The following is a 12071-nucleotide window of genomic DNA, read 5'->3' on the forward strand; positions in this document are numbered from 1 at the left end:
TTATTGATACTTGTGGTGTTTTGATTAATACTTGTGGTGTTCTGATCAATTTTATTCGATGCCTCGGCAAGTTGCCTACTTATTTTGTCCAAAGACTCATTTATTTTACTCAGAGCCTGAGCCAAGGCATCAGCAGCAGCCATACCTTTAGGTTTAGATTGTGCCAATGGGGTTGTTGTTGGCAAACCAGAGGAGCTGGGTACCGAACCTCTCCTTTGCAGTCCAATATCTGTACGCAATACTTTCCCAGATCTGGTTGCTTGTTGAGACTCTAATTTGTCTTTCCCATCAGCCATAACCTCCAAATAAAAGCCAAGGTCAGTTACACATTCAAAATCAGAGTCAGAGTCTGTCAAGGTCAGTCACACACTCAGAGACAAGCCAGGAAGAAGTACATGGGGGTGTGGAGGTGTTGATCAGACACAACTAGCAAAAGGATAAGGAGATTCCCAGTTATTGTCACAATGTAAATCACTAGGAACAGTACAAAAAGATGGGGCTGAAGCTCAGGGAGATCCCCAAATCCCAAGAGAATGAATTCTGTGATAACTGTCTGGTTTTCCTTCTCTGTGTTCCACATTGATTTAATCAACTGCAGGTCACATCAACCCTAGAAAATAAAAGCAGAAGAAGATGAATTTTGATATAAAGACTTCCATCAAGTTTTAACCACCACCCCCCCTTAATATCAGCAGCACTCGGAAGCTGTTTTGTAATAGGAGTAGCTCAAGCAAAGTTTAGTGGATTATAGTATGTGAGACAGATTTTGCATACCATCTCTGTTGCAGCTTTCAATATGATTACAATCCTCATATTACAGTCCAACCTATTAAAACCTGTCCCGAAGTACCACCACGTAGCTGTTGGGAAATTCAAGCCCTTCTCATGAGAAGCTGGCAGCAGTCCCAGGCACCCGGCTTGATTCCCTGTTGACCTCCCTGGCTGCATTCCCCAGCAGGCGCAGGCAAGGTCTCGATCGGCGATTCTTCTCAAACGTGAGAAGAACACACCCCCTCTTCCCCTGCCCCCCCCAGGCAGGGGAAAGAGATAGACAGAAACGTATCTACATGCTTTTATTTCTGCCTTTGCAGCGTTACAAAAAACATGACTGCTCTCTCCAAACTCCAGCAGTGTTGTTTCAAACACTTCCTGTACATCCCGGACAGGAATAAACGGAAGAGCTCATATTTCACTCTGAGCTAATTCCGGTGCTTCGCACTGTGAAATGACTGTCCCTCTTTTTCCCACGAACAGTCCCAACATTCCCATCATGTTTACATTTCAAGCTAGGACTTTGCAGCAGCATTGCTTCATTATCGTAACAGTAGCATCATCATAACGGCAATTCAGAACGAGGGTGGTGCTTCTTGCTATCACTATGGCACCTTGTGGTTAAGCATCTGGATGCTCAGAAAGCAGCTGTGGTCTTTTCTTGTCCTAGGTTCATGCACCAGCTCTGCACATTCCTGAGAAAATGAGACCTGGCCACTGCAAGCTATGCCTTTGTGACATGCATGAACAACTGTGTTTTTATTATTCATGGTTTCTTATCTGAGTAACACTCATTTTAGAATTTGCAGTGCAGAGTCTGCTTCTATTTTTACTGCTGTTGCTTTAAAGTGGTGTAAGCCCCCCACCCCACCCCCCAGGCAATGCAAATGCTTTGGAAGGGTGGAGTATAGTTTTTCTAAAATCAATCAGTTAATAAATGCCAAGCATGCTTAGTCAGACATTCACCCCACTGTTATCACTGGAACAAAGCACTTTCCCAAGCAAGTGTGTGCAGGATTTCAGCCTAAGGCAATATGAATGCTGCAATGCTAAGCAAAAACACATCACAAGTATCTTTGTCCAAAAATGAGCTGAGCTTTGTTTTTCCAGTTGGAGTAGTGAATGAAAAGGGGAGTTTGATATAGAAATATTTTGATGAACTGGGTGGATTTGGGAAGGCAGTTGCCATTTCTCCCCATTTGTCTTCCTGACTAAATGTAGAGGTGGGAGAGCAATTCAATTCAGATTGCATTTCAAGGTGATTCTACCTTGCTGTCAGGCATGGAGAGTCCTCTCCTCCCTTCTGTAACTTCACAGATAAGAATTAACAAGCAGTTGATATATTTATATCATGTTGCAAGCACAAATACACAGCTCTCCGCAAGGAGGGCAGTTGGCTATTCTAAATCCTCCTTCGGAGGATCCAGTATACCTGAAGGAGCGTCTCCACCCCCATCATTCTGCCCGGACACTGAGGTCCAGCGCTGAGGGCCTTCTGGCAGTTCCCTCATTGCGAGAAGCAAAGCTACAGGGAACCAGGCAGAGGGCCTTCTCGGTAGTGGCGCCCGCCCTGTGGAATGCCCTTCCAGCAGATGTCAAAGCGATAAACAACTACCTGACATTCAGAAGACATCTTAAGGCAGCCCTGTTCAGGGAAGTTTTTAACGTGTGATATTTTACTGTATTTTTGGTTTCTATGGAAGCCGCCCAGAGTGGCTGGGGAGGCCCAGCCAGATGGGCGGGGTATAAATAATAAATTATTATTATTATTATTATTATTATTATTATTATTATTATTATTATTATTCCAACTTCCGCAGCATTTTAGGTGCCAAAGGGAAGTTCCTCCCTCCTTCTGACTCCTTTGCTCTCTAATACGTTTGGACCTCTGAGTCCGTGGTGAGGGGGGAGTCCCCCACACTCTCCAGTGATGTCTTGACTAGCTGTCCCCTCCCTTCTGTTTCTCTTGTCATTATCTCGCAACTGGGTAACCCCTCCCTAAGCTGTTCAGCTTCTCTCTCTCTCTGCTTCTGAACACACTGTGGACAATGGGGACCACTCTTCCCCATCCAACTCTCCATTGGAGAGAAGCTGGTCTGCCATAGAATGCATTCCCCAGTCGTCATCTTCAGACCATTCCCTGACACTGTCTTACACATTCCAGAATGATACGTGAGCCAAAATAAAGCCATTCCCCAGAATCTTATTTCAGCATTCCTGATGGGGCATCCTCCAATGTACCAAAGGACAGGAGGCTAACTAGGGGAACTCAGGGGGAACGGGGAGTGCCCCCCACAGCATCTGCCACCAGAGTCAACTCCCTCAAGATAGGATCCTCTGTATGTATTTCTTCCTCGAACTTTACATTGATCTAATGGGTGAGAGAAAGCCGTGAAGGATTAGTAAAATAAATTAATTATTTAACTTGTCATGGTCTTTCCAGAAACATCCACAAAGGTAGTTTGAACCATGCGTTTGCATTAACAGAACTTCACATACAACTGGAAAGAAGAGAAACCAAAACTGACCTATCCTAACACTGGTAAAAACAAACTATTGTTTAGAAAAACTCTTGAAATATGGTACCTCACTAACAAAAGAATAGCATCATATGGGATGAGCACTTGCCTTCAACCAATCTCTTTGATGCACAGTGATATTCCAGGATTCAAAACCTGTAGTAAAAAAATTAAGGAAACACAATAGGCTCTGAGCAAGCTGGAACAGCCACATTTACACAGAACTGTTAGTGATAATATTTATGGGTGTAGATGCTTCTCTCTTAAAATAAGTGATCCTGTGGGACTTTGCTGCAGATTGGCTATCTGGGGGCGGGGACCATTTATCTTGCAACTGACTTCCTAAACCCTAAGGGGATTCTTGTATTAATTATTGCTTCATGGAATTGCTTTACTGTCTGGATGAAACATATGACTGGAATTTTACAGCCTTCTGGTTTCAAGTTCAGTTGTGTGGGGCAGGGACGGAGGAAGGGGGTGCGGTGGGGATGGATTGCCCCGGGTGTCTTCGCTGAGGGGGTGACATTTGGCGCGCCACCAGCCCGCGACTCCCAGGCCTACCCCGAGCAGTCAGGGTAAGGGAGGGAGCTGCGCCGCTTTGTGCCCCTTCATTTTGACAGCTTGGGGGAGGCTTGGGAGTCGCAGGCCGGCGGTGCGCTGAATGTCTAACATCAGCAGCTGGCTCTGCCCCCGTGGGCGGCTTGCTCCGCCCCCGGCTACAGAATGTGCATGCCACTCCATGCACCCAAGTGGATATCCCGCACCTGGGAGGGCACCCTCCACACCTCATGCCCCTCGGGAGCGCACTGTGCCCCCCTCAGGAGCGTGCCCCACCCCCCTTGGGAGCACGCCCATCCTGGGTAGCACAGCCATATGCTCTGCCACTGGTGTGGGGTGTATGTTTTAAAAACAAAATCATAACAAAATACCTGTTTTAAGACATTTGATTTATATACATAAATTGATTGCCTTTAGCTGCCCTCTAGTGTTCAAACTTCCTGCTTGACAGCAGCAGCTTCATATAGTGTTCAGTTTATGCCCGGATTGATTTTATAAACAATAATGGAAAAATAGCAGGCTTTTTGCTGTGATGTTTATTTTCAAAAGTATATTGGCAGTGCCACATTTATGATTTCGCAAAATGAGAATCTGGGTTAAAATCATGCATTTCTCATTTTGTTTGCTTGTTTGTTTGTTTGTTTGTTTGTTTGTTTGTTTGTTTGTTTGTTTTAGTGATAGACAATGCCCCATGACTTGATTTGAAATCAGCTCAGTATTTATGAACTTCGTCATAGTACTCTCAAGGCAATGAAAGCTCACCTAGGAATGCTCTGAGACAGTTTGGAATGTCATCACACATGCACAGGGTATTATTATTTCCCCAGTTCTGCTCCAACTGTCTACCAATGACATTAGATCAAGGCTTCCATTTGCTCCGGGAAAAGGTGAATAAACTGAGGCTCAGTCCAGAGAAGAGACAGGTGGTGATTGGGGGGAACTACTCAGCAGGGGTGCCAAATTGAATAAAATATGGGAGCGGGATCCAGGTAAGCCCTGGCCCACATGATCGATGACATGATGCAGCACACACACACTATTTGAGTGGCAATACCCATTTATTTGGGTGGCCTGGGCCCCTCAAATATTTTAGGGGAGGTGAAGGGACCTCGGCACTTAGGAGCTGGTTCCTGTGCTACTCAGTGTGTACCCTTGATGAGATCACAATTCCTCTTTAAAAGGCAGAGGATTACACAACGATAGCTCTATCCTGGAGTAACTTTAATCAACGCTACTTCATCTGCTAGCTGTGTATACTGCTGGGGGAAAGGGAACTGATTATGACTACTCATACCCTGACAGCTTCTATACTACTGTCATTCATTAATTTGGTACCTTCCAGTTTAGATTAATTTAACATGCTTCATTTAGAAATGTCCTTAAAAGTTCACTTAATTCAGAATGCAGAGAATGCATTAGTCATGATTAGAATAGACCCATTCAGTAATGTTAAGAAATCCAGTCTTTTCTCATGCCTAATGCCTGTTAGAGTTTGCTCTCAATAAAGCAGTTTGGGCACAATCCTTAGTGTAAAGATTATAAGATCAGTAAATAAGTTCCGTTGATTCCAATGGGACTACTCTAAATATGGCAATGGATCCAGCTCTCAGGTATGATATCTTTTTCCACAAGGACATCATGATCCAACTTTATTTCTTTTATTTGTTTATTTTTACTCCTACACTTGAAAATTAAAGTCTCGGTGGGTATAGCTTGGCTATTCTTGTTCATCCTGTTGAGACAGTGTGTGTGTATGTTAATATCAGTTTGGTGCCATTAATTAAATAGACATGGGTTTGGAAGAGGGTAGAGAATCCTGAGAATCCTCTGGAAAAATAATCTCTCAAAGGACCTGTTGATGGCATTTTACCATTGCACTGTGGAGAGTGTATTAACTTATGGTCTGTGTGTGTGGTTTGGGAGCTGCACGGCCAGGGAAAAAACAATGCTGTCCAGGGTTGTAAAGACTGCAGAGAGAATAATTGGGTGCACTCTTCCCACCCTAGATCAAATCTATGCTCTCAGGTGCCATAAGAAGGTGGCAGAGATAGCACAGGATAGTACGCACCCCAGAAATGATCTCTTTCAGCTTCTGCCTTCTGGAAGAAGGTATAGGGTTATAAAGGCCAGGACTAGCCGCCTGAGAAACAATTTCTATGCAAATGCAATTCAGGTTCTAAACGCAGCATAAAGGGTCTCTATAGTATAGTGTATTTTAAAATGGGGTTTCAGAGTTTTTAGGGGTTTTTGAATATTTTATGTAGTTTTTCAATTTCATTGTTCTGCATGAGACAATGACAATAAAGATATCTGTCAGGGAACTGCCATCGGGAGAACAGGAGGTGAAGGGACTCCCAGAGGTTGAGAGAGACTTATCAGCTGAGGAAGGAACCAGCAGGGGGAGGGAAGGAGCTCCTAGGGAAAGTGAGTCGGGGGGATGGCTCAGAGACACTTCCAGCGAAAACAGTGGGGAGGCTTCAGGACCTCCTATAGGGACACCCACTCCTCGCCGGAAACTGTCACGCCGAGAGTCCAGAAGGCGGGTTTCCGTTAAGGAGCTTTTATGCTGGAAGAAATTCCGTAAACGCCCACTGTCGGATCCTACCAGCGACTGACGGAGCCATGCTTAGGAGCTCCGTTACAGACAGAGGTTTGCGTACATAGCCAAACTCTGAGGGACTAGGGATTTCACGCACAAGCAGCTCATCATCCCATCACAATATCATATCGTATAGAATTCTCATTGACATGAGTGAGCATCTAACTTTCCCTGTTTGAGAACTCCCCCCCCCCTTTGTCTGCAGTATTGACATCCCATTATGTGAGATAGTAGTTTAACAGCTAATGCTAATAGTTTAAGACACTTGGCATAACTCCCAGAATAACAAATATAGGTAGCCAAACACAGGCAGAAACTGCTTAGTGATTTCTCCCAGTCACTGCAAACATCTAGTGACAGAAGACTTGTATTTGATTATTTAACTGTGTCTAAATAAGTGTACCTACTGATATTTTGCTACTAAATGGAAGCCAGACTTCTTGAACATTTGAACTTTAATAAGTGCACGTTGATATTTTGTTAGTGGATGGGAGCAAGATTGGAGCAAGACTCCACAGCATCTACCTGGAACAAAACTTGGGAGCACCATAAGGAATCAGAAGAGAGCTGTGCGTCCTAAGAATGGAAACTGAGCTGAACACATCAGAGATTCCATCTAGAAACACAATAATTTTGGAGGTAAATATACATAGTTTCTCATCCCCATGTGCTATCCTTGGAACAGGGTGTTTCTTTTTTATTTCATGAGAATTTAATATGGTTTATAGGCACCATATTTCTATCAGGTATGTACAGAAACCATTTCAAACTCATATGGCAACTCTTATCAATTTCATGGTGAACTGTGGAAGGTGGGTTGAGTAAGTCTGATCTGATTTCTGTTTAGATTCTTCCAAAATAGAGTGCTATTTTTTCTAGAAAAATAGGTGCCGGTACTCACCCTGAAATTGTTACTGTAAGTTTCACACTTTTTTATCAACAACAAAAGAGGTGCTGGTACAGCATCCCCTTGAGTGCCCCCTGAAAAAGCACTGGTTCAGATCAATTGCATTTACTTAATTTGCCTTCCTCTTTATAGGTCAGTCACAAGGTTTATTAGGAAAATGTGCATACAATGTATGAAAAGCCATCTTTTACTGGACAGATAAATTTTAGACTCTTTAGACAACCGGGGATAGCATGTTGGATTTCTCAATCCAATGCTAGGTACTCATAGTTTAAATAATATTTCATGACATTTGAATATTTTGAATGTACTTCAGTTCTGGCTCAACTGAGTTTGTAGTTTTGGCAGTTACGTTCTTCATCTTCATTTGGAATCTCACAATCAATGATGTTTCCAAGCTGCTGATTTTTACCCAGAATTCTGTTCACTTAATATAGGTAATAAGGATCTGGAGTTACCTTGTTTGATTCAGTGAGACTGTTCTGGAAGAAAAATCAAAATCTATATGTAGTTTACTTCAGGGTTGGAGAATGTTTCCTAAGCTAGTGTAATAAAAATATTGATAATTTTTACAACAATCAAGGTATTTGGTTCAGCTACTTTTCTCTCTCCCTTCCCCATTTCATTCATTAATCACTTGAAATATCCTGAAGAATTAAGCATAAAACTCCAGAGAGGGATGAGATTGTGTGGATCATTTTTTTAAAAGGCATATTTTTGTTCTCTGTAAAGAGGAAAGGGAGGAGGCAAATGTCCAGTCACCAGTAAATACACACACACACACACATCCTCCCTGTATCGCCTTCAACTGTATCCAGTAATCTCACTTTCAGGTCCTTTCATCCTTCATATTTTCCTGTAGTGTAGGAATAGCTCATGTAGGGCTCTCCAGATATTGTGGACAACTCCCATTATCCCTGACCCTTGGCCATATGTACAGGGGGGAGGGATGCATGAGTCTTTCCATTTCAGTTTCTCTCAGTTTTTCATTTTTATACTCTTAAATTTAGTTCTCAACATTTCCATAGCAATTTGTGAATTTTAATCATGACATTTCTTTATTATTTTTCTAGAAACATATTTTTTTTGGGGGGATGAATGCAGTTTTAATGAAGATGCTCATTTTTGCATTTCCATGACACTTTCCTTTTAATATACTGTATTACTTGGTATAAGAACCATATTGCAAAATATGGAGAAGTGTGAACTTTGAAGGACAGTTGTGTTTTTGTCATGTGTGTCTGTGTGTGTATGTGTTTTTAAAAAATTGAATTAGGTAGTTTCTCATTAAAATCAATTTTCTCCTCCATCTCTAAATAGGGCTGATAAGAATTGTAGCCCCAAACCTCTGTTGGACATCACATTGTCTGCGCCAGATTTTTGCTATGATGTCCTTTGGAACAGCCTCCCTTTCTATGGCCAGCAAGCTCTTTTCATGTGATCAGGTTCTTGGAGTGTTTAACCTATACCAGTGCCCTTCATCTGGGCTTCAGTATAGCTGAAACAAGACACTGGACTAGGGCTACAATTGTATGTCCTCTAACCCATTTAGTTCCATTTTAGACTACAGCTGTAGAAATCATATTAGGAGGAATCGCATTGAACACCAATAATAGAATCAGCACAGCACAAAAAGGGCATGTATGGAAATAGAGATGGGTGTCTTCAAACATCAGAACGGTTATATCACAGAAGTTAGTCCAGTATTCTGTACTGTTATGGGTGTGGAATTATTGTTATTATTATTATTTGATGAAGTAATAATCATAAATGAATAAGAATAAAAATGTGCACCCCACCACCAAGACCATTCCATTGTAACTATCCAACCTCCCAAAAATTCAACACCTCTTGCAATGGCTTGACCCCTTTCTGTTCTAACAGTACAAATTATACAAACACCCTCCATATCTCCTTAAAATCATTTCTCCTGCATATTCCCTGTCTTTCCTTAATGGCACATTCATCATTAATAGCTATACAGTGGTACCTCTGGTTACGTACTTAATTCGTTCCGGTGGTCCGTTCTTAACCTGAAACTGTTCTTAACCTGAAGCACCACTTTAGCTAATGGGGCCTCCCGCTGCTGCCGCACCGTGCGATTTCTGTTCTCAACCTGAAGCAAAGTTCTTAATCTGAAGCACTATTTCTGGGTTAGCGGAGTCTGTAACCTGAAGCATATGTAACCTGAAGTGTATGTAACCTGAGGTACCACTGTATCCCACACCTCTTTATACCATTCTTCCATTTTATATTCAGTTTGCTCATGCAGCTGTCAATAAATCTGTGAACAAGTCCTTCATAGCCTGTGAACCTTCCGCCCCATCGTAAATTGATAATAATGCTACCTCTGGACTTTTGGTCAGCTTTAACACAGTGATTTCTGTTATCTCCTTAAACACCCTTTGCAAAATAATAAATAAATCCATTATTCCATACTAGTTAGGGGTGTGGACTTTAAGGTAACTCCCAACTCTACAGTTCTGAGATTCTCTGTTGTGTTATATTTCTTTATTGGGGAACATACAAAGCAATATCCCATTCATATAATATGTATGGAATTCCCCGATCTTATTCTCAGGATTCCATTCCTGTCACTATTGGGAAGAGAAATGGCATGGGTTTCAAATACAAGATGCTGCGATCATGATTGGGTTGGGGGAGGAAACATGAGAAAGGAGCAGGTAGGAAAAGGTCCAGCAACCTTCTTTCTAGCTGCTTCTCCACCACAAATCTTCCCTTCCCAAAGCCATTGTGGAGGAGCAGATATCTCTTAAAATACAAATACAAATGTGACAACATTAGTTTGCTAAATTTTTTTTTAAAAAAATGTGTTTTAGAATGATGCTGACAGTCATCACCAACAAACAGCAGTGGGAGGAAATCAATCAAGTCCTTCAGCATTCATCCTTCTGGGATTTGGCAACCTACTTGAACTGCGAATTCTCCTGTTCATATTGTTGCTTGCAATCTATGTTTTATCTCTAGTCATGAACTTCCTGGTTGTTTTTCTGGTTGTGGTTGACCAGCATCTTCAAACCCCCATGTATTTCTTCATCATGAACCTGTCCTTCTTGGAGACTTGCTACATTTCAACCATTCTCCCCAGGATGCTGGCCAGTTTTCTTACTGGGGATAGGTCCATATCCATTAAAGGATGTATCACACAATACTATCTCTTTGGTTTCTTGGCAGCCACAGAATGCTACCTTCTGGCAATGATGTCCTATGACCGGTATTTATCAATATGCAAACCTCTGCGCTACATATCCATTATGAATGGTAGACTCTGCATCCGACTGGTGATCACTTCTTTGATGTGTGGCCTGTTGACCAACACTATCATCACTTTGCTTATGCTAAAGCTCACATTCTGTGGGCCCAATGAAATTGATCATTTCTTTTGTGATGTATATCCAGTGGCAAACCTCTCCTGTAACAATACTCAGCTCGTAAAACTTGCAACATTTATTTTAGGAGTGATAGGGACAGGTCCCCCTTTCCTACTAACTTTGGCATCTTATGCCTTTATTATTTTCACTGTCTTACAAATTAAGTGTAAAGCTGCCCAGTGGAAGACCTTCACCACTTGCTCTTCTCATCTAATTGTGGTGACACTTTTCTATGGATCATTATTCCTTGTCTATATAGTCCCTGAAGCAGAAACACTGAAAAGACTACGCAAAACCCTTTCTCTGTTCTATACCATCCTGACTCCCTTGCTCAACCCCCTCATATACGGTTTGAGAAACAGAGAGATGAAGGAAGCTCTGCTTAAATCTGTCAGAAAATTCAGCAATAGAGTTTCATAGCTCCAAAATGACTTGATAGAGAAATTGAAGGATACAGAAACGTGGGGGAAGTCCTGAGAAAGAATTTGACATTATCAAGGATGTTTGATGATGTCTGAGGAAACTATATATGCCAAATTCATCATTAAGATTTCCTGATCCAAAACTTTCAGTTCTAATATGTCAATTGCAGTTTAGCTGTTTACCAGTTTTTCCACTTCTTCAGTTGTTGTGTCATTATTCCGGGTAGATGGATTTGATGGATGTCTTCATGGATCTGGTGAAGCATACAGAAAGATTTTGTAATTGTGATACACTTGTAGCTTATTGTGAGATGGACACATAATTTTTACAAATTTAAACTCTGTATTGCACAATGATTGCTTTCGACAGCAAATGACTGGGACAAAGCAATGGGAGTTAACCCATTGCACGGATTTGAAATGCCAACCTTATGACTGGCAAGCCCAAGAGGCTCAGTAGTTTAGACCACAGTACCACCAGCGTCCCTGGGGAGAGGATGCAAGTGGACAGCAGAAGTAGATTCTGGAAACTCTTATGCTGGATCAGAGATGTATATTTCAAGGTTGGAAGGACAAACATCCACCATCTACTACACAGTGGTCTGAAGACCTCATTGTCCCTCTTAGGATTAAGCACAAAGCTCTTAATTGTCAGTCTTGTTTAGATACCTTTCTGGATACATGGACTGTGTATGTTAATCTATATATATTAGGATTGGTGTAATATGCTTATTGTCAATGTCAGGTGCTGCTATTTTTTCCTTCTAGTCATATTGTTATATTTGCAAATATATATTTTTTAAAGGAAACAAATCTGTTTCGTTATATCAAGACCAGGCTTTGGGAGAGTAACATGTAATCAGTAAAATGAATTTCCCCTGATATGAGTGAACCTGTAACTTT

At 41.8% G+C, this 12071-nt stretch overlaps 1 protein-coding gene across 1 annotated transcript; it reads left to right on the forward strand.

The window, feature by feature from the left end:
* Positions 1-7029: 7029 nt before the first annotated feature.
* On the forward strand, positions 7030-11166 carry LOC310747452 (olfactory receptor 6C4-like; the record flags this gene model as incomplete). Its single annotated transcript, XM_083581820.1, has 2 exons — positions 7030-7086; positions 10195-11166. 2 exons carry the CDS (start codon positions 7030-7032, stop codon positions 11164-11166), a joined length of 1029 nt encoding a protein of 342 aa, XP_083437946.1.
* Positions 11167-12071: the final 905 nt, after the last annotated feature.

The sequence above is a fragment of the Podarcis filfolensis genome (genome assembly GCF_964270895.1).
Source record: "Podarcis filfolensis genome assembly, chromosome: 13".
Classification (NCBI taxonomy): Eukaryota; Metazoa; Chordata; class Lepidosauria; order Squamata; family Lacertidae; genus Podarcis; species Podarcis filfolensis.